At 40.5% G+C, this 25,999-nt stretch overlaps 1 protein-coding gene and 1 long non-coding RNA gene across 3 annotated transcripts in view; one reads left to right on the top strand and one right to left on the bottom strand.

Annotated features, from left to right (window-relative positions):
- The window catches only part of LOC5575088 (DNA cross-link repair 1A protein), a 32,894-nt gene extending 8,709 nt beyond the window's left edge, over positions 1 to 24,185 (bottom strand). Inside the window, exons 1-4 of one of the 2 annotated variants that reach the window (XM_021849735.1) lie at positions 23,893 to 24,185; positions 22,594 to 23,834; positions 12,688 to 13,138; positions 11,003 to 11,458 (exon numbers count right to left, since the gene is read on the bottom strand). In XM_021849735.1, the coding sequence (XP_021705427.1) occupies positions 11,003 to 11,458; positions 12,688 to 13,138; positions 22,594 to 23,834; positions 23,893 to 24,003 (2,259 nt within the window). In that variant the 5' untranslated portion in view covers positions 24,004 to 24,185. Of the gene's footprint in view, positions 1 to 10,796; positions 11,459 to 12,687; positions 13,139 to 22,593; positions 23,835 to 23,892 lie in introns of those variants that run through there. The other variant, XM_001661748.2, reaches the window with a different exon arrangement.
- A 275-nt stretch (positions 24,186 to 24,460) lies between these two features.
- Positions 24,461 to 24,838, top strand: LOC110679461. The gene is made up of 2 exons (XR_002502506.1): positions 24,461 to 24,578; positions 24,650 to 24,838. It is a non-coding gene; the product is annotated as an uncharacterized LOC110679461 (long non-coding RNA).
- Positions 24,839 to 25,999: the final 1,161 nt, after the last annotated feature.

The following is a 25,999-nucleotide window of genomic DNA, read 5'->3' as shown; positions in this document are numbered from 1 at the left end:
TGCGCTGCTAGGGCAGGTGTACCAGTTTTGGCCACCCTAAGGAAAAATATGGTTTATACCTAAATCAAACGACCTTTGGTTACCGTCAATACAGCAAACACAAGCTTTCAATCCATGCTCAGCAGGGAAAATATAAAAACTAATCAGAAACTTTGTTTGGGTATTAAAAATGGTGGTGGCGAATACTGGACCACTTGCACCAGTATTCGCCACGATTTTAATTTCGATTCCTGAATTCGCCACTTACTTTGATTTCTTATGCAGGGTGGCGAATCAGGAACAGGTGGCGAAAAATAGGTGCAAAAGAGCAAAAATTTCAAGGAAAATGATTTTTTTCTATTATTTTCTGAGAAAATTTTGCGGTTTCCAAGAATGTTTCCGTATCATCTTAAAGCAATTTAGCGAACAGTAAACAATTGGCAACCATATATGTCGTAAAACGGTATATAATCTGGGGTGGCGAATAACTAGTACATGGCGAATACCGGTACACCTTCCCTATTCGATTTGAATTCAAGCATACGGAAGAAGATCTGAGATTCTGGTGGGAGCTTTGGAAATCTGATGCGCATGAAGAAAAACTTACAAAGTTTTTGGGATTTGGGTAAAACTTCAAGATTTTGATAAGAATACTAGGAATCTGATGCAATTATTGGAAATCCGTTTTTGAAATATTCGATTCCTCGTAAGATTATCGATTTCGGAGAATTCTGGGAATATCTATTACATTCTGGTGCGGAATTATTAGAATACCAACGGAAATTTTTAAGATTGTTTATTAATCCGACTGGATGCTATTTTGATTGGCATCCTTGCAAAATTTACAAGAAATCCTTGCAAATTTGACCGTAATTTCTAAGGTTCCGACTGGGATACTTGGGAATCCAACTGGAATCCTTGGGATTCCGACTGGAATTATTGGGATTCCTACTGGAATCCTCGGGATTCCTACTGGAATCCTCGGGATTCCTACTGGAATCCTCGGGATTCCTACTGGAATCCTCGGAATTCCTACTGGAATCCTCGGGATTCCTACTGGAATCCTCGGGATTCCTACTTGAATCCTCGGGATTCCTACTGGAATCCTCGGGATTCCTACTGGAATCCTCGGGATTCCGACTGGAATCCTCGGGATTCCGACTCGGGAATGTGATGTCAAGCGTTTTGGTCATTCCATTCGGAATCCAAAGGATTCCAGTCGGAATCCCAAGGATTCCAGTTGGATTCCCAAGTATCCCAGTTGGAACCTTAGAAATTACGGTCAAATTTGCAAGGATTTCTTGTAAATTTTGCAAGGATGCCAATCAAATTAGCAACCAGTCGGATTAATAAACAATCTTAAAAATTTCCGTTGGTATTCTAATAATTCCGCACCAGAAGGTAATAGATATTCTAGCAGAGTTCCATAAATTCCCAACCTAAAATGATCGCTATAATTTTCACAACCCAATATGTTAACCCAAAAAGCAACGACCGGTACGGAAACGAGTTACTAAATATGGTAGCGACCGGTGTGAGAATGAGTGTCTAAACTAAAATGACAATTCTGTAGGTGATCATTTTACTCACCCGAATACCATCAGTGCATCAGATTCCGCTCATTTAAGGAAAGCTGTGTATTCAAATGTTTATTATAAAATAACTATTGTGTCGATCAATACTATTTTTTTTGTCACGAGGTCTTGTATTTTCAATATAAAGAATTATTTTATCAAATGAAAATAATGTCAGACGACTTCATTTGAAAGTTGTTAATATTGCTAGAATATATCGGTGCGAAAAATTTTGATTTTTGACACGAAAAATCATTTTTTACACTAGTGAGCGGAAATAGGGGCATGAGCGGATACTGGTACACTGATGGTAGTCGCCCCCGTTAAAGATGCTCTTAGCAGACTGCCTATGTATCAGGCGTAAAGGAAAGGCATGCGCGTGGAAGAATGGAAGCGTTAGGGGAACGGTTTCTTGTCCGTCTCTGGTTCTAGCGTTTGCTATGAACCAATAGTTTGAGTGTGATAGATTTAGAATGGAAGATAGAAGCAAGTGAGAGATATACAAATACAAAGTACGACGAAAGGGACGGGCCTGGGTTTGAACCCATGACCTTCTGCTTATGAAGCAGAAGCGGTAGCCATCAGCATAGAAAAAGCGTTCGAACATGTTTAACATGAAGAGTTGATCGTAAAATTGAAAAACTTAAATTTTGCAACACACATCTTTAGAATAATTGAATGTAATTTGTAAAATTATATACCTACTTCTGGTTGATTTCAGGGCAGAAATGCTTTGCCCCAAGCACATTTTTTGTCACTGTGTTCTACGTGGTGGTATTGCTGTATTTGAACAGAGAGGACGACATTCTCCAGTCCATTTTTATTCTGCCAGCTTTTCGTGAGACTAATGACTTGCTCAAGACATCATGCGCTCGACCGGATGGGGGGTGGCGTTTGAGATGCAGATGAGAAATGCTTTCTCTGCCGGCATGTTCCGCTTCTTCGTACATAGAATGGGGTAAGACACTTCCTGTCTGATGAAAGATTATGAGACCACTGGTGGGATAAGAGGCAAGGGGAAGAACTACTACGGGACGGTAGATTTCTTCTCACTCATACAAAATAAGACAAACTCATCCCTGCATAGAAATAGACGACAGTGGACGGTATTGTTGGTGCGATATGCGAAACAAAAGAAAACTCCATCGGTACGGTACAAGTAAGGGCAAACATAGGGTTATCCGTTCATATTCAGTAGGACAAATTTTGATTTCTAGCATTTCGACTCAAACAAATATTTTTGGAAATAATAATTATATTATTATTGATAATTGCATCGAAATGAGCAAACAGTTCGATGCTCTAAACAAATTTTTCGAACACCAAATCGAAGCAGCCTCTAGCCCAGGCTCTTTGATTCAAGTGAGGATGCAAAGTGTGTCACTTATCGTGGTCAGTTGTTCCGAATTTGAGGGATTTAGGCAGGAGATCTTGAACTCCATTAGGGGAATCAAGGTCTCCTTCCAAATCGCAAAGAAAGGAGACTGTCGCGTTTTGCAGGAAACTCATAAGATCGCGAACTTCTTCTCAAACATCTTGAAGAGAAGAAGCACATTTTTTTTTACTTATGACCACGGTGGACAAAATTAAGAAGGTGATATATTCCGAAATCTGAAAGCTATTTGACGACGTCATTCCTATCCACCTCGAACAAATTTGTAAAATAAATGATCTAGTGGTCCAGAAGATATATGGTACGATAGGAGTGACGTCACATATTTACAATCAATCTTGATATTTACATCAGTAAAGAGCCTGCCTTGTTAATTTTTATGCCGTGCTTATGACCAGTGCTGGAAAAGTTCACAGACATCACAGACTCGGAAACTGGCTAGGTGTGAGTAAGTCCGCACCTGTCTGCTCGGTAGAACATGTCAAAAGAAGTAGCAACAAGCTCGGGAACGTTTACTCGCGAGTAATCGAGCGAGGTGTGATTTATTATGGTTTTGACAGGCAAATTACTTGTACTTACTTACTTATTTGGCTTTACATCAATTATCTTGATAAGGCCTCGCCACCAATAATTCGCCAATTCACTCGGTTCATGGCCGCTTCTCTCCATCCTCGACTGTGACCCACGCTCTCCAGGTCCTGGTGCACCTGGTCAATCCACCTAGCTCGCTGTGCCCCACGCCTTCTTGTTCCGACCGGATTCGTAGCGAACACCATCTTTACAGGGTTGTTGTCCGGCATTCTTGCAACATGCCCTGCCCAGCGTATCCTTCCAGCTTTAGCTACCTTCACGATACTGGGTTCGCCGTAGAGTTGAGCGAGCTCGTGGTTCATCCTTCGCCGTCACACGCCCTTCTCCTGTACGCCGCCGAAGATCGTCCTTAGCACTCGACGTTCGAAAACCCCAAGAGCTTGCAAGTCCTCCTCGAGCATAGTCCACGCCTCATGCCCGTAGAGGACTACCGGTCTTATGAGCGTTTTGTACATCGTGCATTTGGTGCGGGGGTGAATCTTTCTTGACCGCAGTTTCTTCTGGAGCCCATAGTAGGCACGACTTCCGCTGATGATGCGCCTTCGTATTTCCCGACTAACATTGTTGTCAGCCGTCAACAAGGCTCCGAGGTAGACGAACTCGTCCACCACCTCGAAGGTATCTCCGTCTATCGTAACACTGCTTCCTAGGCGGGTCCTGTCGCGCTCAGTTCTGCCATCCAGCATGTACCCTGTTTTCGACGCATTCACCATTAGCCCGACTCGATCGATGAACAAATGGTGCGTAGGGACCTGGTACTCCGCTGTCCGCTGTGCTGACGTAGCCATCGCCTTCGTTGTCATGACTTTCTGTGCCTGTGTTCTCTGCGCCATTCAGTTGTTCATCGTAGTGCTGCTTCCACCTTTCGATCACCTCGCGTCCGTCCGTCAAGATGCTCCCATCCTTATCCCGGCACATCTCAGCTCGCGGCACGAAGCCTTTGCGGGATGTGTTGAGCTTCTGATAGAACTTCCGCGTTTCTTGAGAACGATACAGCAACTCCATCTTTTGGCATTCCACCTCTTCCAGGCGGCGTTTTTTGTCCCGGAATAGGCGGGTTTGCTGTTTCCGCTTCAGTCTGTATCGTTCCACGTTTTGCCGCGCACCATGCTGCAGCATTGCAGCCCGCGCTGCATTCTTCACCTGTAAAACCTCCTGGCACTCCTCGTCGAACAAATCGTTTCTTGAGCTCCGTTCCACATATCCGACAATGCTTTCGGCAGCGTCGTTAATGGCTGCTTTGACTGTCCTCCAGCAGTCCTCAAGAGGGGCCCTATCGAGCTCGCCCTCATCCGGCAACGCTGCCTCAAGATGCTGCGCGTACGCATTGGCGACATCCGGTTGTTTCAGCCGCTCGAGATTGTACCGGGGCGGGCGTCGGTACCGTACATCATTGATGACGGATAGTTTTGGGCGCAGTTTCACCATCACCAGGTAGTGGTCGGAGTCAATGTTAGCGCCACGATAGGTTCTGACGTCGGTTATGTCGGAGAAGTGCCGTCCATCGATCAAGACGTGGTCGATTTGCGATTCTGTCTGCTGAGGTGATCTCCAGGTGTACCGATACGGGAGGCTGTGCTGGAAATAGGTGCTACGAATGGCCATATTCTTGGAGGCGGCAAAATCTATCAGGCCGTTCTCGTTCGTCAGCCGGTGGGCGCTGAACTTTCCAATCGTCGATCTGAGCTCCTCCTCCTGGCCAACCTGGGCGTTCAAATCTCCTATGATGATCTTGACGTCGTGGCTTGGGCAGCGGTCGTACTCGCGTTCGAGCTGCGCGTAAAATGCGTCCTTGTCATCATCAGGGCTTCCGGAGTGTGGGCTATCAACGTGCATAGCTGCTGAAGTTAAAGAATCGGCCTTTGATTCTTAACTTACACATTCGTTCATTGATCGGCCATCACCCAATCACGCGCCTTTGCATATCACCCATCACTATGAAAGCTGTTCCCAGCTCGCGTGTGTTGCCGCAGCTCTGGTAGATGGTATGATTACCTGTCCAGCACACCTCCTGCAGCGCTACGATGTCGAAACCGCGGGTCTTCAGTACATCGGAGAGTATGCGAATACTTCCAATGAAGTTGAGAGATTTGCAGTTTCACGTACCGAGTTTCCAATCGCTAGTCCTTTTTCGTCGCTGTGGTCTTTGCCGATTGTTCCGGTCCGTATTCTCTCGTTGACGTTCCTGTGCTGATGAGGTTTTACGGTTGGCTTGCAGGGCCTGACACCAACCCCCTAGATTTCCGGAGGACCATTCCCCCCTAAATGTTCGGAGGGCCATAGTGCGCAGTTTAGCTTAGAGTCCTTCTCTTGCACTCGGACGATGATCAGCCGCCCCTGACATGGGGAACAGACGCTGTTGTGAGCCGCTCCTAACATGGAGTACAGACGCTCCAGGATTGCAATGGCAAAAGCAAAAGAAAACCCCCCCTTCCCTGTCAGCATACGACCAAAGTTCCCACCGAGGGTTGGTTACCCGATCTTCCCTAAGGTTACTCGTACCCCGGCCAGTACCACGAGGAGGTAGGGATAGGAGTTGCTATGAATGAAGAGTTGCGCGAAGAGTGAAACCAAATCTACCTATCGGACTGTCAAATGCTATTTTCGAAAACGAAGAAGAACAAGCATTTGAAGAAGTCTCTTCGCGCAACTCTGTGTATATAGACTCTGCTAGTTTGTAGTCAAAAACCCTTGGAAATCATAAATCTCGAAGGGGAAGTAGCTTTTTTTCCCAAAAGCACAATATAACTCTGAACAGCTCCGAACACGTTCGCGAATCACTTTTAGCTTCGGTTACTCGGGAGCACGAGAGATGCGAGTTAACCAGCGTTCTGACGCTCCGGAGCGTTTGGTTTTGTTATTGTTCCAGTTCAGCAGAAATGATCGCCGCTTTCCATCACTGCTTATGACGACAAAACTGAACGTTTGTTCAAAGTCGTCTTGAAAGGTCTCACAAGTGACTCTCAAGTATAAGTCACCTGAATAGATCAAAAATGGTAGGGTAAATTGGTATAATGCGCCCCAACCGGGCAAAACGCCCCAATTCATTTTCAAGGGATTGAGGCTTCTTTAACACGTAAATATGAATAAACATATCTTAAATATCCGCGAAAAAATGATGTTGCGCATATAAGATCTTTGGGAAGTATAAACAACCAATAGGAAAATCAAAAATATCGAAAATCAGCTTTTTGGCGTTTGGACCATTTACAGAAAACGTCTCGAACGCTTTTTAGAAGCTACATGGCAAGAGAAAGTAAATAACAGTTTGACACTAAAAACTTTGCATTTGCCACTGCGATATAGCAGTTTTTCCTTAGGAGGGCGTATTATACCTGTTTACCCTATAAATGATTTACTAGGATTTTCCCCATTCCAAAGTAATCATTCGTGCCTATTCTGCGCGGCGTGTGAAGTGACACGAGTCGAATGAGGTGACAATTGTCGACTCACTCCCATTTGATTAACATTAGTCGTCTCACGTCACTCGAGGTGAGAGTGGCTCGTCTCGACTCACACGCCGCGCAGAATAAGCACAATTATTTGGTTCACTCTAACAAAAAAGATCTGAATAATATTAAAGCTTTAGATAAAGTAAGAGAGTTTCCTCTCACGCTAAGGACGTCTGTCCTGTGAAGAATGAATAACCGAATAACCGTTCTAATTGTTTCAAATCAAGTGGAAAACCCCTGCCACCACAGGAAACTTCTACTCCGCCTCCTCGTCTACCGAATTCTAACGGAAAATCATCAGATAATTATCTAATTAATCCCAACTGGGAACAAAATCTGATTAAGCATTAATGTACCTACTTCAAGTAATATGTCTCCCTCTGATTTGATTTTTTTAACTGAACAATTGAATCAAATGATTGATGAAATGTTCGAAACCACCACTATGACTGAAGCAGTCCAAGTTGGTGTAAAATTTGCTAATCAAATTGTTATTGGATTACGTTTTCTAATGGATATAAATAATTATTTAAATATTTTAAATCGGAATGCTCGTTCTTTGAATGGTAAAGAGGACGAGCTATTTATGTTTCTATCAGCTAATAACATACATAGCAGTTATCACTGAAATTTATTTCAAACCTGGATCCAAACTCAAAAGGGATCCAAACCCCACATTCAAGGATCTGATTGTGCTCATAACCCAGTTAGGGTCGATAGGGGCAGTATGGTCCACCTAAGCAAAAGTTCTTGAAAAGCATAGAAACGCAATACAATTTAATCGATCCATAAGCTTTATTTGAAGTTTAAAGTATCTTCTTTCATACCACAGTTGTATGTTGGTAAAAAGATTACTTAGAATTTTTTTGGGAACATTTTTGAAAAACACTATTTTGTGAGTGGCTTTACATACGGGGCGAAATACACATACAATACAAAATCCAAGAGCTATTTACAACGCCTAATAAACCGGTTGACCGTAAGTACCTGGGTTGAATTTAGGTTCCTGCACTCCGAAAACTCCCCTCGGTGCACACATCACCCTGAGACCCGGAACCAGAAGAGGCCGTGAGTGCCCACCCTGGAGGCTGCTCTAGACCAGCAGCCTGGGGATGTAGGCCGATTTCCTTCTGAAACCGAGCGGTGAGGTTCCGGGGTCAAAAAAGAGGTCTTATACATTTTTGATTATATATTTTGGGGATAAGGGGTCATGCACAAATTACGTCACGCTCCAAGGGGGGAGAGGGGGTCAAGCCAAGCGTGACAAGCCTTACAAATTTTTTGAAGGACTCATACAAAAAACGTGACAAAGGCGGGGGGGGGGGTGGTCAAAAAAGTCGAATTCTAACGTGACATAATTTGTGTACCATCCCTAAGATAGCTTTGACCGGCTACTATATTGCCCCGTTCCTGAATGTTTCATATAAATTATGTTTTATTGAAAATTTAATTTAGAATCTATACAATTTTGTGCTGTGAAAAAAAATTGAAAACAATAAACAAAACTTTATGCAAAGCTTATTTTTACATCCAAAATCTTATAAGATTTTCGTAGTAGCATCAACGTTTCAGATTTTTATCGATATATGAAGTACAAAATCAGATTTCGCGTGGTTTTCATTGTGGTGGCCAATTGAAGCATACTTTATGAGGTCCTAAGGTTATCGAGATCAAAATTTGTTTTTAAGCTCAAATGAAAGGTGGCCCATTTTACCCCATATGACCATACTGCCCCGCCTTTCCCTATAAGTTTGTAATCTTCTAACCAGATGGAAATTATATTTTCCTGGAGTATTAATGATTTTAATGAATGGTAACCATATTATGCAGTAGTTTTAAAAGTATCACAAAATAGAATATCCACAAAACCTCATTATTGTAATACAAACTTTGCCATTGTTTCCAATTTGTAAAGAAAATACTAGTGTAATTTCTGATGAAACTTGTGTGGAAAACTTGAATGATGAATTCCAATGAGAATCTCTGAAAGAACTCCTGGATTCTTTATTAATTTCCTTCTAAAGTATTTCTTGATAAATTGCTAAGATAATAAAATAAAAATCAAACATCTGAATAATTTCATAGGCATTTTTCATTTTTAAATAAATTCGTACAGAATCCAGCAATTTCTTTAATAATTACTGTAGTATTAACTGGTGTGTAACCTTGAATGAAGTTTTGAAGAATCTATGAAGATTTAGAAATTGTATTTTAAAAAATATTATACACTTCGCTTTGAACCACAGCAATGATATTTTAATGAAATGCTGTAAACATTTCTAAAGGAACCTAATGAGGAATCCCAGGCGCAATTTATCGAGGATTTTTTGGGAAAGTTTATGATAGATTTCATCCAATAATGAAGCAATACCGGAGAGTTGTTGTGGATGAATTTTTAAAAGAATCCTCATAAAAATGCCTGCATGAAATGAAAAGAGGCGTAGGGATTATTATAGGGTTTCTTGTAAAAAGATCGATTATTTTAATCTCTGGAACAAACCATTGGGGAAGAACTTCAGGTGCTACTGTGGGAAAAATTCAAGAATTTTGCACTTGGGGGTCATGCACAAATTACGACACGCTCAAGGGGGGGAGGGGGTAGAGCCAAGCGTGACAAGCTTTACAAAATTTTCGGAGGACTCATACAAAAAGTGTGACAAAAAGTTGAAATTTAGCGTGACATAATTTGTGTACCATCCCTTGGAGAAATCGGTGATGAAATACTGAGATTTTTTTTTTCAGAGTGATCCCTGTGAAAATTACTGAATCGACTATTTCTTTGAAAAAGCGTTTTTTTTTTCTTTGAAAAAGTAATTAAACAAACAATGTTTCAAATAATTAATTCTTTCTAAATCATTTCAAATATTTTTGGTTGTTGTAAATTGATTGTCACGAGTTCGTCGAAATTTAATGGAGTTCTGGAGCTACTATGGGAAAGAAAGGGTTAAGGCTAAAAAGTAACTTTATAGATCATATTGATTAAAATTTCTTTAGAGACCTTAACCAAAAACAGACACTTTTTAGAGACCTGCGAATCTGAAAATATACTATTTTTCGTACCTGTTGTAATCTTTAGTTTTCTCCTACAAAAATAATTATTTCATATGCTGATGAAAGATACTCAACTGGGAATCATACTTGCCAAATTTTGTGATAGTTTATTTGTATTTTGATATGCTGCTTGAAAGCCTGTAAAACTCCTTATTGAAAGCAGCCTTTCTGGCGCTTTTCTGACAAATGGTGATGAACTAGCCGTATGCGCTAAAAATCACCTTAATAAAGAACAAAAAAAAAACTTGCCTTTACCATTTTGACAATTCTAAGTTCTGCTTCCTTGTTTAGACAAGTTTTATTCGGAATAGAAAATAGAATAGAAATAGAAATAAATAAAAACTATATTACTGAAAATATCACGTAGCGTTGTAATAGCGGCGCAGCCGAAAATTTGGTTAGATGAAGAGATTTTGTGTTACAAAAAGAACATATTCTACCATGTATTACTGGTTCGAAATATTTTCCCTGAGTGTAGCCGAAATTCCCAGAGAATTCCAGGTTTTTTTCCAGGTCGAAGAGAATTCCCTGAAAATTCCAGGTTTTCCAGGTAGTAGACACCTGGATCAATAGTAGAAAAATAGTACTGAAAAGTACTGTTTTTGTAGCACTGAAAAGTACAATTTTTGTAGCACTGAAAGTACTGTACCGTCGTGCGGGGTGACTTTGGGCCAACATTTTTACAGCAAACTCAAACCAGAATAATGAAAACAATGTTGTATGTTCTGAAAGTGATCCCTACAAACTAATTTCAAATAGAAAAGTATCAGTTTCATTTACTTTGGTTTGTTTATAGTATAAACATTATATTGCAATTTATAACAAAAAGTTAACACAACAATCACATCACAATGAAAGTTCTTGGAATAATCTTATAAGTAATTCTATGGCATCCAGTCACTGTCTGAGTCATCATCTTCTTCGCCCTGTTCCGAGTGTACCGTTTCGTCGTGGTTACTTACCACTCCATCGTTTTGCACCGACTTCGATGCATTTGGAGCATCACTCGAAACTATTGTGCAATCATCATCGTCCTCTTGTGGAGCGACCTTCGGAAAGCTAGGATTTTCACCAGGTCCAACTGGCGTTTTGGAGCCCACCTTCACAAAGGACGTAATCGATAGCTGTAAAGCCTGACGCTCGGGTCGAATGTCCCCCCGATACCAGCTCGGAGGCACCTGAGGCGTTTTGTTCTGATTACTGTTGCCGTACGGGACAGTACTTATAACTTCCTGTGGCCGCAAATACCGCACGAATCGTTTCAACTCGTTGAAGCTGCTGTGTTCGCTGTACTCCACGCCGACGATGTTGATTCGCCCCCGGTACTGAGGTCGGCTATTTTTCTCCCATCCGCTGGGACGTAACGCGATGAGTAGATCGTACCGATCCGGAAACTGCTCCACGTACGACACCAACTCCTGTGGAATGGAAACGTGAGTCAGATTTTGTTCAAATGCGGATAGGCTTCTATACTTATGTCTCGGTGCACCCAGACTGTTATTATTAGAGATGTACCGAATATTCGGCCGGCCGAATATTCGGGCCGAATATCTCGATTTTTTTAATTTTGCCGAATATTCGTTCTGCCGAATAATAAAATCCGTTATTCGGCCGAATAGGCCGGAAAGTGACCGAATAATAACAAAATAAACTAAACTGTAAAAAAATATTATGTTTATGTAAGGAAAATTTAAAAAATCAATAATTTATTCAAATGATGACCGAATTTTTCTTTTTATGGACACTTTGAATAGACTTCGATGTCAAATATTGAAAAAGTGAGAATTTCTCTGTTCTATGGCATTTGTAGAAGCAAATCAAATTGTATCTCATCCTGCAGGAGCTGTAACGTAGCGCTTGGCTAGTTAGAAGCGTTTGAAAATTTGTTTTCAAGGTATAGATGCAACGAAGCTAAACCCGGCATTTTCAAGAGCACAAATCTAGAGAACCTGACAACCGTTTGTGCTGAAAATTTAACTTTCTGGTCAATCGCTGGTGTTGACCAATCATTCCAATATTCAGCGCGAACGGCTGTCAGATTCTCTAGATTTATGCTCTTCGATGCAGGTTTGGCTTCGATGCATCTTCACCTTAAAGTCCGTCAATTATCAGGACTTTCTATACGTTCTATATTCTTTGCAAAACCTACTGATCACGTTCTTCTACTATTATGAGAGTCATTCTTAAGGTATTCCTTGAAAAAAATATTGAACAGAATCCATGAAGAAAATTGTATGAAAATGGTCGGAATAATTTCTGGTGTGAAACCTGGAATGAAATTTGAAGAGTCCGTGGAGATTTTACTTGAAAAGTTACTCGTGAATTGTTTGGAACAGCTGCAGGTGTAATTAGTAGATGAAATTTCTAGTTGGATCTCTGGAGGAACCTAATAATCAACCTAGTCAAATTTATTGATGAATTCCTGGAATAATCACTGAAATAATTTTGGAGCGATTTCTGAGATACACCGTAGATAAATTTACGGGAGGGCTACGCTTCAAAACGACTGGAGAAATTGAAATTGGCATAGGAACTCCTTGAGGAATTTTAGTGAGAGTTGACTAACCAGCACAGAATAGATGCAGAATCTTTCTGCTAATAACGGTTTGGGGAGCACCGTGTACAATATACACTGGACACTACATACATCATAAGACAGTTTGTTCATTGATAGCACGTGGATGTCGGCAAACTTGGGGTCCTCTACCAACCACTGCTGCTGTAATGGATCATCAACCGCTACCAGAGCTTTCCTACGATTTGGTTCGGTCCACACTTTGTAATTGAACTGTGCCGCGAGCTCGGCCCACACCTTCTCCTTGCCAATCAGATAGCTTCCGCAAACTATCAGCACACGGGCGCCAATATTGCGATTCAGTATCGTTCGAACCACGTCGCAGGCATCCGTTATGCTTTCCCACTGCGATTTGAAGGCATACTTCGAGCTGAGATACGTCGTATCGAGGTAGATGCTATGGATTTCCATGTTCCAGAATTCGGGATACTCCTCCATTTCGGAGCTGGCTCTGAAATCTCCGGTGTGCAGAATGTTAGTACCCGTTGGCAGTTGAAATAGGAACATGACGGCGCCGGGGCAACTGAAAGACACAATCATGGAAAAATTGTTTAATATATATGCATAAAAGTACGCCAGTACCATACTGCCCCTAACTGCATATTTGTCACATTCGACATTTTTGACAATTTCGAGTTAATATCAGGGAGTGTCATCAAATGATAAATACTTTCGATCATCTTTCTGAAATCTGTGAGTTTGTTCTAGAAAATCCGAAAAAAAATACCAAGTTGTTTTTTGTCACATTGGTAATTGTAACCGCATTACAGTCACATTGAGATTATACATGAGTCCAGTAATGAAGTAGCGATGAAATTTCTATCAGAATTATTTTCTAATCATCCACCCAGTATGCGATATGAGTTGTACAACATTTCAACCTCAAATAAGCACTTTTGAATTCTTGGTAATTTTTGCAAATTTTAGTCTTGTCCCATACTGCCATAAAATTCACACTTGGTATTCCATTTACTCAATGCCATGCCTACTTTTGTCGAATCCAGCGTAGCGCGATCAGTGGGTGGAATACTAGCAACAGTGTCGTCGCTCGGCGGCCAGTGAAAGAAACTGAATGTTCGAAAGGTTGTTGCCTTTACGTAACATAATTTCGGCGGCTTTTCGACCCTATCACTCTATGGTATGATTTTTTGTATGAAAAATAAAAATAATTTGTATGGCATGTAATATATCTCAAACCCCCTTACCCCAATAACCTTTTACGTGATTAATGGATGATCCCATATGTGTTCAGTTCTTTTTTATAAGAGATGCACTTGAAAATAAACTCTCAACTTGCCCTCAATGTTTGGGCAACTGCAAGAGACATGATCGAGTTTATTTTATTTTTGATAAGACTGTCGACCCCGTCATATTTTGGACATTATCTTCTATCTCTCAAACTATCGGTGTTACGTGAGAATATAGCTTGTGAACCCCTGTGCAGTATCGGAGTAATTTGTGTTGATGTCTATTGTTCGTACTTTATGTTTCTCTGTCATGCCCCGTTCTGTCAACCAATTCACATAAGATAATTAGTGAAAACAAAAGACAGATCGGGCGCATGGAATTTGTTCTGTTCCAATGTGGAGAAATCACCGTAATTGTAAGTGTTTTGTATGTTTTATGTATATTAAAATACTCAATAAAGTATTTTATAGCTTTGTAGCATGCGGCAAATCAGTTTTTTATTTGCTCTGCTGAAAGAACGGTGCCTGAATCAATCCTGTTTTTATCAATTGGGTTGCACAAATTTTAGCAAATAGCCATTGATTAGATTCTATTCCAAGGGGAATGGGAAAATGTCCAGCAAAACTAAGCAATCTATAGAAAATTTTGGAATCTCCATATTGTAAGTTTGCATCGAGGAGACATGACCCCCATCCTCACATGAAGACTTAAAGGTTTATTAGGAGTCCAATCAACCAACAGCCATACGCTTATTCATTTAACTTTATAGAAGAGTTTTTCACCAAAAAGTTCTAATTTGGTGATGCTTGTTCTAGAGTTTGCACACTTTTGTGTTTTTGATGTGAACTTGTATATAAATAAAAATGAAATGGTGGCTTAATGGGCCAATAGATTAACATGATTATTTCACTGTTGCATTCATCAAGTGTTCCGACGTGTTTGAGTAAAGGAAGCGATCTGGAAAAACTGGAAAAACAACTGAAAACTAATCTGTCGTTGTTTTGTATGGGAGATTGCATGCCATTTTCAGCAGCCTACTTAAAGGCAAAATGAAGTTAGACAGGATCACTGGTATTTAATTTTTTTGTACTCAACGAAAAATTAGAGCTTTAGGTTAGTTTATTGCCAGTCTATTCGTGATCTAAGAAGCGGAGGTGGAAAACGTCGCAGTTTGACAAGGAGGTGTTCGTTGAGGCGTTGAGGCTGGAGCGCAATGCTCAGCACTTTACTGCGAATGATTTGACAGCGGCATTAGCGCACTCAAAATAATCCAGACGTCATTGTTACGTGAAAACATATATGATATAACGATCGTGATTTTTTTCCATCGCACTTTTCGCGTAGCTCTTACGTGAATCATAGGTAGCCCAGATTGAACGCATGAACTTTTGAACATGGTCCATTCCACCGGCGCTACACGTAAGAGCTACGGGGATTTTCCGGTAGCCTTTACGAAGCGTTTCAATAGCACCTAGATGGTTTTGCATAGTAATCCTTTATAAGAGAGATTCGCGGAAGCTGACATTTCTGTCAAAGTGTGAGCCAATCGAGCAGCGAGAACTGTCAAAGCGTGAGCCAAACGAACATGCGTTATGTTTGTTTTGAACTTTTCTCGAGAAGTAATGTAATCCGCTTGAAATTATTTCGGTAAAACTTGTTTCGCATAAAGCAAAAAATATGAAATATTATACTTATTTAAATTTTTGTCAATGCGATTTTTAGTTGTTGATTGTTTCTACTGTTTATTCCTTTAGAAATGTAGCTCAAAGAACTATAACGAAACAAAATACACTTTTTAGCAATGAGGAAGTCATGTCCGTGTTACAATATAATTCTCGACGCCGAGCAAAATCAGTACTGTTGCCAAATCATTCCATTTTACTTCCGCTTATCTCTCTATAAAGGATCACTAGTTTTGCATTAAATTCAACTGTAATAAAGACCAATCTTATTTCTAATAGGCTTTGGGAGAGAACTAATTCCCAGTTGGAAAATGTAAACAAACTTGAAATATTGTGATATTATTATATTCAATCTGAGCATTTTGAATCCTGTTTCCCCAATTTTGTGAGTTTGATCTGTCTTGCTGTAGCCTTCGCGTGCTATAATTGATAGAGGTTATAAATCATGTATGAAATATGAAGTAATGCAGGGACTCTTATGATTTCAAAGCATATTTACCTTGAAATCAATCTTAGGGCCCTATTTTATAAGTCGAGTCGATCAAAAACGACTCGACTGGAGTTACTGTCGACCAAAAATTTCGCTCGACTTGGCTCTGTCACTCGAGTTTATCGACAGTTGTCACTCTATGTGACTGGATTACTATGGGAGTCGACGGGTGACATCTGAAATATGCATGCTTACTTTGATCGACAATGACTACAGACGAGTCACGTGAATTCGCTCGAATTACAAAATACTCCACTGCACTGTGACGTCACGCATCAATTTTGACAGGTACTGGTCCTGTTGTTTACAGTTTGGACTTAGTACTTTTTTCGAATCATTCTTAATTTCGTGAAAGTTTGCTGCGAGGAGAGGTCCAATCCACTGCAGATACCCACGGATCGTATTATTCTATCTTCCTACCGTGGAAAATCGTCACCATCAGCATGCTGGTGATAGAAATGCGAAGATGAAAAAATTATGAAAAAAACGACTAAGTCTGAAACGTAAACAACAGGACCAGCAGCTGTCAAATAAGTGAGGTTAGGCTCGTCATATGCAGCGCTCTATAGACCCCTTACACAGGGTTTAAAGTTAAGCAGCTTCTAAAGTTCTTCTAAAATCAAGCTGGCGCCATCTTAGGATTTGAGCTCAACACCGAATGTACGTACAATATGGAGATGTCAAAATGAACTTAGGTACCTACGTGAATTTCACGAAAGTGCGATAGGTAAATAGTAAAAATTACCGAGTCACTAGTTAGTGGTTATGAATGGTTTAGCGATCTTTACCTTAGTCAGGTGAAGTGGAGGTAAAATGAATTCGGAATGATCTACGTGATTTTTCACGTAACAATAACATTTGGATTTTTAAGTGCACGAGCGTGCGATGCAACTGCTTTCGGACTAGGAGTAGGATGCAGAGAGCCCGCAACGACGCTGAAAGAGCAGGTCGAAGACCGGTGTACAAGGCGGCACAAACCGCTCTCAACAGGGAATTTTTTTTTACTTCATTCCAAACATTACATTTATTATTTTTTATATCTAGGTGTTCTGTGTTATTAGACAACACTATCATCCTAATTTGGTAACACAAATCTAAGATTCTATAAACATTTTGTTAACAACATATTACATTTCATTTGCCGTAGCAGTTCAGTTTTTTTACAGGTGAGTTGATTTCACCTGCTTATAAGAGAAAAAAAACCTTTTTAATATACTTAACCTAACTTAACCTAAACATATAACGCATTAATCGTGGCAATAGAAGATTGTAACGATTTTAGGGGCCCAGATAGCCGTAGCGGTAAACGCGCAGCTATTCAGCAAGACCAAGCTGAGGGTCGTGGGTTCGAATCCCACCGGTCGAGGATCTTTTCGGGTTGGAAATTTTCTCGACTTCCCAGGGCATAGAGTATCTTCGTACCTGCCACACGATATACGCATGCAAAAATGGTCATTGGCACAGTAAGCTCTCAGTTAATAACTGTGGAAGTGCTCATAAGAACACTAAGCTGAGAAGCAGGCTCTGTCCCAGTGGGGACGTAACGCCAGAAAGAAGAAGAAGAACGATTTTTGCCTGAAATTATTAATTATTTTATTTCAACAGGGAAATCAGGCTCAGCAAGAAAGCCTGCCTGGAGGAGCTCTGTCGCAACGCCAATTCAAACCCGTGGGGTGACGCCTACAGAGTTGCAATGGCGAAGTTGAGGGGCCCAGCTGTACCACCCGATAGGTGTACAGAGAAGATAAAGATCATCATTGAAGCGCTATTCCCGCAGCACGACCCGACGAGCTGGCCGTCCACACCGTGCGGAGCTCAGGATGACGAAGAAGAAGAAGCCCATATAACGAACGATGATCTGATCGCGGAGGCGCAAGCCTTAAAAAAAAAGGACGGCTCCAGGGCCAGACAGTATTCCCAACGTAGCTCTGAAAGCAGCAATCTAAGAAAACCCGGATATGTTCAGGATGTATCGATGAGGGTAACTTCCCCGAAATTTGGAAGCGGGAAAAGCTAGTGCTGCTGCCGAAACAAGGCAAGCCTCTTGGAGATCCTTCAGCATATACACCGAAATGTCTGTTGGACACAGTTGGCAAAGTGCTGTGAACGAGTAATCCTAAACAGGCTTACGAAATACACGGAGGGAGAAAAGGGTTTATGCGACACGGCTTTCGGAAAGGTAGATCCACCATTGATGCCATCTAAAAGGTCGTGGATGCTATGGAGACGGCGCGGAAGCAAAAGAGGAGAAGTAATCGGTACTGCGGAGTGGTCACTCTGGACGCAAAAAATGCCTTCAACCGCACCAGTTGGGCTGCGATCGCCGAATCGCTGCACAGATTGGAGATCCCCGAGTATCTTTGTAAGATTTTGAGGAGCTACTTTCAGAATTTTTGGCCCGACCTTCTGGAACGCTATGTATGACGGAGTGTTGAAGCTGAGTTTCCCCCAGGGTGTGAAGATCGTCGGCTTCGCGGATGACGTGGTGCTCGCAGTCATCAGCGAATCACTAGAGAAGGTATCACTGATCCAAGAAATATCATAAAAAGTATTAAAAACGTCACATACATTCAGAATAATTGAAATCCTATCAATGTTATATGTATCCATTAACATTCATGCAATAAGCACATAGAACTTATTAAAATACCCTATCATATTTATTGATCAATACTGTAAATTGTATATGAACATAAGTCATGTATGTTATCCGATAATGTTCATGTGATTTTCAAATATGAAAATTTAGGATTTCAAAACAGTGGTTTCAAGATGGCGTATTCAGTTTATTAAATTTCAGCAGGTTTGAGACTTTTCAAAGTCTTCTCACAACTTTTTCAATGTTTTGTGCAAAGTCAATGTGAATTATGTCAAAGGAAGGTAAGTTTGATGACTAAATATAAGATAATTGAATATTAATCCGTTGTTTGAATCTGAATTTCACAGAATAATGATGGAACAAACCAACCAATCTTTCACAAATCGCAGATGATGGGCCATGGCAGGAAGAAACAGACTTGGAATTGGATAGTTTAAATTTCTTTGTTGAAATAATGTGGAAGCCGAATATTAGGCCTATAAACGAAGTTATATCTAAAGTTTAAATTATATTATATAAAGTATTTACTGCTTATGAAGTCAAGTTGTATAGGGTACATTGATGCTTTCGAATAATATCAAACTTAATCTTTATCTACTGCAAAAAGGTGGTACGGAGAAACGCAGATAATGTATTAAATAAATAATTTTAAACATTAATTATATTTTTCTTTTATTTCAGTAGAACGAACCCATAAAACTGAAATATAATTATTAAAAATCATTAAACGATCATATGAGAATCACGAACAAAAATAATAATTTTCACATGAATTTCGCATGAAATTCATTAACAAAATCCAATAACTCACATACGTATTTCTAATAAAATGTATGTGCTTTCCTGATGAATTTAATCAAAAGGAAATACCTATAGTTCATGTTGTAAACTGATGAAAGTTATGTGAAAAGCTACATGGAAAAAAACTATATGTGTTTTCAGATAAATCTTACATGAATACTTGGTTCAGTGTAGAGATACTTGCTATTGAGGCAGTAGACGCCGTGGAAGAATTGATGCGAGGGAAGAAGCTTGTGTTAGCCCATCACAAAACCGAAGTAGTGATAACAAACAACCGAAAGGCAGTGCAGCATGCGAGCATCTCGGAGTGATGATCGATGATCGACTGGGCTTTAACAGCCATGTCTCGATTATGCATGAAAGAGGGCCGTGAAGGTGATATCAGCTTTGTCCCGGATCATGCACAACAATTCAGCGATCAGCAGCAGCAAGAAGCGACTACTGGCGAGCGTCAACATCGATACTTAGATACGCTGGCCCCATGTTGGTGATAGCACTGCAGACGAAAAGGAACCGCTCCCGGCTGAACAGTACGTTTAGACTGATGGCCATGCGTGTGTCGAGTGCGTATCGTATAATTTCATCGGAGGCAGTCCATGTGATTGCAGGATTGATCCTTATAAGCCTTCAACTCGAAGAGGACAGCGAGTGCTACAGGGACCGAGGCACGCGGGGAATTCGGAAAAGAGCCAGAGATGAAACCATGAGCAAATGGCAACAGCAGTGGGATAGCGCTGATAACGGTAGATGGACCCACCGACTAATTCCGTGCCTGTCGATGTGGCTAAGCAGAAAATCCGGAGAAGTGAATTTCCATTTGACGCAGTTTTTGTCTAATCATGGCTGCTTCAAGAAATACCTGAATAGGTTTGGACACGCAAGGTCGCCGTTATGCACCGAGTGCGGCGATGTTGAGGAAACCCCTGAGCACGTGGTCTTCGAATGTCCGCGCTTCGAGCATGAGCGAGCAGATATGAGATCCACCGTCGGCAATGACGTTAATGTGCACAATATCGTCCAACGAATGTGTGCTGACGAAGAAAAATAGGACGCGGTAAACAAGACAATTGTCCAGCTGATGTATATTTTACAACGAAGATGGCGAGAGGAGCAGCGGCACTTAACGCAGCGGACAGCACATGACTCTGAACTGTTGGAGCAGCCGGAATCGTCGGACCGACCACGGCACTTGTATGGAGGGCAGTGAATCAAATTATCATCAAAATAGACGGAAAACAAACAACAAAGCAAGCTCGCTCACAACCGTTTGTCGCAACTGTTGCGGAAAAGGACACAATCAAAAGCAAAATTGTCATGACAATCACAGAGCGCAACATTGTTGCAACCTTTTCAACTCGCGATTAATCAGTTATTTAGATGTAACAAGCGTCCCGGATTTTTTTTTTTGCCGGGGCACATCTGGTCACATTAGCCAACTGCAAACATTTTGTTATATACACTCAAAAAAATCCAAACGTCTTTGCTACGTGAAAAATCACGTAGACCATTCCAAATTCATTTTACCTCCACTTCACCTGACTAAGATAAAGATCACTAAACCATTCATAACCTGAGAGAGACTCGCGAAGAGGAAAAATATCAACGTCATATGCAGCCCAGATTCCCCTCTCACGAAACATCAAATGCAGCCCACCGTTTTTATGGCTGAAAAAGTAAAAAGTATTGTGTTCAAAGTAAACTGTTATTAAAAACCTCAGTCAGCGGAGCAGTTTTTTCCAAAGTTGCAGATAAATCTAAGCAGAAAATTAATTATTTCTAATGTCTGCTACGTTTGCTGGCGTGAAATTTCACTCAAACGGCTATTTATGATTCGATGTGATGCAAACTCAATCAGTTTTTGCTGAGAGGTTCATGTGAGGTTTTGAACAGCATGCGAATAATTAGTATAAACACAAAGTGGAATAAGAAAAGAACTCAGCAATCACAGAAAAAGAAGACCGTCTTCGCGAGTCTCGTCTCAGTTCATAACCACCAAATAGTGACTCGGTAATAGGCCAGGAGAAGTGGATGAACTTGTCATTCATTTTTCTGTCAAATCTCATACAAAATCTACTTTTTCTCTGACATAAATTCACTCTGGGTGAACCACTTCCCCTGGCCTATGTTTTACTGAGGTGACCTATCGTACTTACATGGAAGTCACGTAGGTGCCTAAGTTCATTTTGACATCTGCATATTGTACGTAAATTCAGTGTTGAGCTCAAATCCTAAGACGGCGCCCGGTTGATTGTTGAAGAACTTCAGAAGTTGCTGCTGCTTTAAACACTGTGTAAGATTGATTTCAAGGTAAATAGGCTTTGAATACCAAAGAGTCCCTGCATTAGTTCATATTTTACACGTGATTTATAACCTCTATCAATTATATGTAGCACGCGAAGGCTACAACAAGACAGACCATACTCACAAAATTTGGGAAATATGATTCAAAATGCTCAGATTGACAATAAAAATATCACAATTTTTTAAAGTTTGTTTGCATCTTCCAATTAGGAATTAGTGTGCTTCCAAATCCTATTAGAAATAAGATTGGTCTTCATTACAGTTAAATTTAATGCAAAACCATCTAGGTTCTATTGAAACGCTTCGTAAAGGCTACCGGAAAATCCACATAGCTCTTACGTTTCGCAACGGTGGAATGGACGAACTTCCAAAGTTCATGCATTCATTCTGGGCTACCTATGATTTGCGTAGGAGCTACGTGAAAAGTGCGATGGAAAAAATCACTTATGTTTTCACGTAACAATGACGTTTGGATTATTTTGAGTGTATATCAACCAAAAATGATAAGCTACTCTATGGAAGTTTCTTGATGAGGATGTAAGAAATTCCATCTTCGCCAGGGGCTTTCATATTTTTGTAGTTTTTAATAATAGCTCTCACTTCTTCCAAATCAATCTCCCAGAAATTTAAAAAAAATGTTCTCTTGAACTCTAAGTCCTGAGTAACTTGATTTTCAATCGAACTAGTGAGTCCTAAATTAAAATTATACGCGCTTTCATACTGCATAGCAAGTTTTTTAGATTTTTCGCAATTAGTAATAATTTATTTTGCTCTTTCAATGCCGGTATTGGCTTCTGAGTTTTTTTTTTTTTTTTCAAAATTTATGATACCTAGTTGATTTTGATTACGGATTTCGATAAATCATCATCAATATGTGTATCACAATTAGTTGTATTGTAAATCTGCAGTTTACTTACTGGTTAGCATCCAACGCCGTTATCCGCACATTATCGATGACAATGGTTTCATGCAGATCGATCAGCTGGTAGTACGATTCTTCCACATTGATGAACGCCTTCACGAGCCGGGACGTGATTGGTGACATTATGAGCGGCTTGGCAAAACTTCGCTTCAACCCGATGTAGTGGTCGGCATGAAAGTGGCTTAAAAAGTAATGCGATACGCCTTCGATGTCCCCGTACCGAAACGCGTCCACCGCAAAATTTGTCCCTGCAATGATTTTGTACTTAGGGCAAACGATTCTCCGGCCCTGTCGCTTTCCTGTCGTGGCCGGCGTTTTCACGGGGCGACCTTTTTTGGTTGTCGACTTTGCACCAAGTGATTTTCGCTTTTCGGCTGGCTTTTTCGTTTGTTTCTGATCCGTTGTTTTCGTGTCGGAAAAGCCAGAATCGAGTGGTTCCTCGTTTACCGGTATGGAAACCATGATCGGAACGTCGGTGTTCTCCATATTCCAATCCTCGACTTCTTTATCGTATAAGGCACTTTGCGCTTTTTCAATTCGTTCCATGATTTTTTGTGGGTCATCTGGAATCGGTTTCATATCGGGACCTTTTATTTGAGTCGTACGTAGAGGCTGAGAACCGACATCGATGTCTACGTGCAAGTACCTCTCCATGTTCTCGTCACCCGTGTTGATGGCCGGCATGACGGAAGACTTCAGCACTCGGTGGTATCCAACCTTATCCGGATCTTCATTATTCTTCTGGAAGAAATTGGTGATTCGTTTCTGTGAATCATCGAAATATTTGCTCGTAAGCATCTTGATATTGGTGCTTTTGCATATCTGCCTCCTGACTTTCTTAACCTTCCTTGGGTCAGTCTTTGAGTAGTTCTCCTTACGTGAGGACGATTTTTGAGCCGTGCTTCCTTTAATGGTGCTGGCAAACACACCGGAGGAGGGCGAATTACGTCTCGCTTTTACAGGGGTAAAAAACTCGGAGATCGTACTTTTCCTGGGCGTTGGACTAGCTTCCCTATCACTGCCACTACTTATAGAAATGACAGGTAGAAGTCCCAGACCTTTGGTTTCTTCCTTGATGGATTCTTTGGAAGACAACGTGACCGCATCCGTTGCTAGCGAAATCAGATCATCTTCTTCGGCCAACGTCAGCTGCGTCAATTTGAACGGATCCTGCGTCAAAGTCTGCCTTAAATCATCCGATTCGGCTGTGGCAAACGATGTCGTTTGTTGATTATTCTAAAATATGAATAATTTTATTACAGAACTAACTGTCTAGGGATTAAATTTCACTTACCCTTGCAGACCGTCTTACGGGTGCTGTTTTGGAAGCGGATTCGCTAAATTTCTTCGACAGCGAGAGACGACTGGAGCATCGCCGACTGGAGCTTGGCAGGGGAGAATCCATTTCGGATGACCTTTGCTCTCTTGAAATGCATCAAACGTAGCTATTGAAAATGTGCAACACTGTACGATTTAATGAAAAATATCAATGTAAATCTAAAAAAAACACTTCTTATCACAATCTCAACCAGTGCGTTGTGTTTATATTTTTGCTGACTCTCTGATTCAAGAATGAACACGAAATGAAAGAAGAAGGAGAAACCGAGAAAAACAAACCTAAAAAAATTGCGCGCGCTTGTTTTGATGCCCTTTAGAAACATGACAAAAATGATCGATTTTCTGCACGGAAAAAAGTGCACGGGAAAAAAAATCTGTGGTAAAAATAACTAATTTAGCTGACTACACTGTAAACTCGGCAGTACCCATTAAAGTATAAAAAATGCCCACTTTTTGCTGATATATGGAGCTGTCAAAATGATGGGTAATTTTCAATTTTGAATAAAGAGTATTATTTGCCCATTTTATAGTTCCGAGGGTTTACTCTTTAATGGGTGAAAATTTACTTCAACTTGTAGGTACATACAACCAACAGTTGGAGCAAAATTTTTAGACAGATGGAACAAGAAGTTTAAAATGTAGGTAAGAAAAATAAAATGTGTTTACTATCCTATAAATAGACTAATAAAATATACATTATGTTTTAAATGCAGGATATACACCACAAGATCAAATCGGAACTTGCAATGTTCTCCATCGGCGGGTCGAACATATTAGGCATATGAATATCACGATGTTCCGGGCGACGTATCCATCATGAGCTGGATAACATCTTATCACGATTCTGCATTACCTAACATATGAAAAAATGATTAAATAAAGTTTATTAGTTCATCACTGAAGTCATTGATTAGTTTCAGCATCTTAAACTGTGCATGATTTAAAATCCGACAATAAAATGATTTTTGAAAACAAATTAAAGGGTGTATTTTACCCATTATCCATATCAATCCAATCCGAATAGTGGGTAAAATTTACTCCTTAAACTGACGTACAAGCCGTTTACTCTTTAATGAGTAAAGGCCCTTTACTCTTTTTATGAGTTAAACTAGTTTCTCTCAAAGAGGGTACTTTTTTACCCTTTAAAGGGTACTTTGGTCTTACAGTGTACGTCCATTATTAAAACTATTGTATTGTATTTTTTGGTTAAATCCAGAATGCGATCGCAGCTCTGTTTGGAGCTGCGAACTTATTTACACAGTGAGAGAAAATTGCTCAGAACAAAGTCTAGAAACTCTCTTGATCTCTAACACCACATGCAGCAAAACAAATGAGACTTCACAAAAATTATCAATACTCCTTGCCAAATTAGAGTAATGCACATCATAATTGATCAAAATAAAACAGTTTTCAGTGAAATTTCGACGTCAGAAATATTAATTTCACAAGCTGCATAACATTTCATTGAAGTTCGTCAATAATGACTTAGTGTGTAAGAGGTCAATTTAGCCGCTTATTTACATCTGTGGAAGCCGCCCGAAGTCGTCACAGCCGCCGTCCCATTGTTTCGACTTTGACATTAGCTTCGCATCCAGAAAACTTCGCATCACATGAGCAGGTGCGATTACGGTTTAGTGCTGCGAAGTCAATATATCCACTTCAATGTTGGATAATCCCAGGGGGTGGGAAACTCGGCTCAGTGTGCCCGGCACACTTTCCGCACATTTTCGGCACACCTGTGTATACCCTTCAGAAACTCCTGAAATCAACGATTATCGACTCTGGCATCCCTGCTTGGCATGTCAGATTATGGGTTTATTCACAAATTTCATAAGGCCGAAAATGACTATTTTTGACACACTTCGTAATGCATTTTGTATGGATACTCTACAAACTTTGTATGAGCTGTAACATCACGAAGACACCCACCCACCCCCTTCAGCGTTATGAAATTTGTGAATGGGTACTATCAGCTGCTCATGTTTTCATCTGGTTTTAGGAAAAAAAAAACGAACAAAACCAGGCCGAATTCCAATATTATGAGGATTTGTCATCAATATCAT

The sequence above is a fragment of the Aedes aegypti genome, chromosome 3 (assembly GCF_002204515.2).
Source record: "Aedes aegypti strain LVP_AGWG chromosome 3, AaegL5.0 Primary Assembly, whole genome shotgun sequence".
Taxonomy (NCBI): Eukaryota; Metazoa; Arthropoda; class Insecta; order Diptera; family Culicidae; genus Aedes; species Aedes aegypti.
Note: the sequence above shows the minus strand (reverse complement) of the source record. Positions and strands in the feature narration are given on the sequence as shown.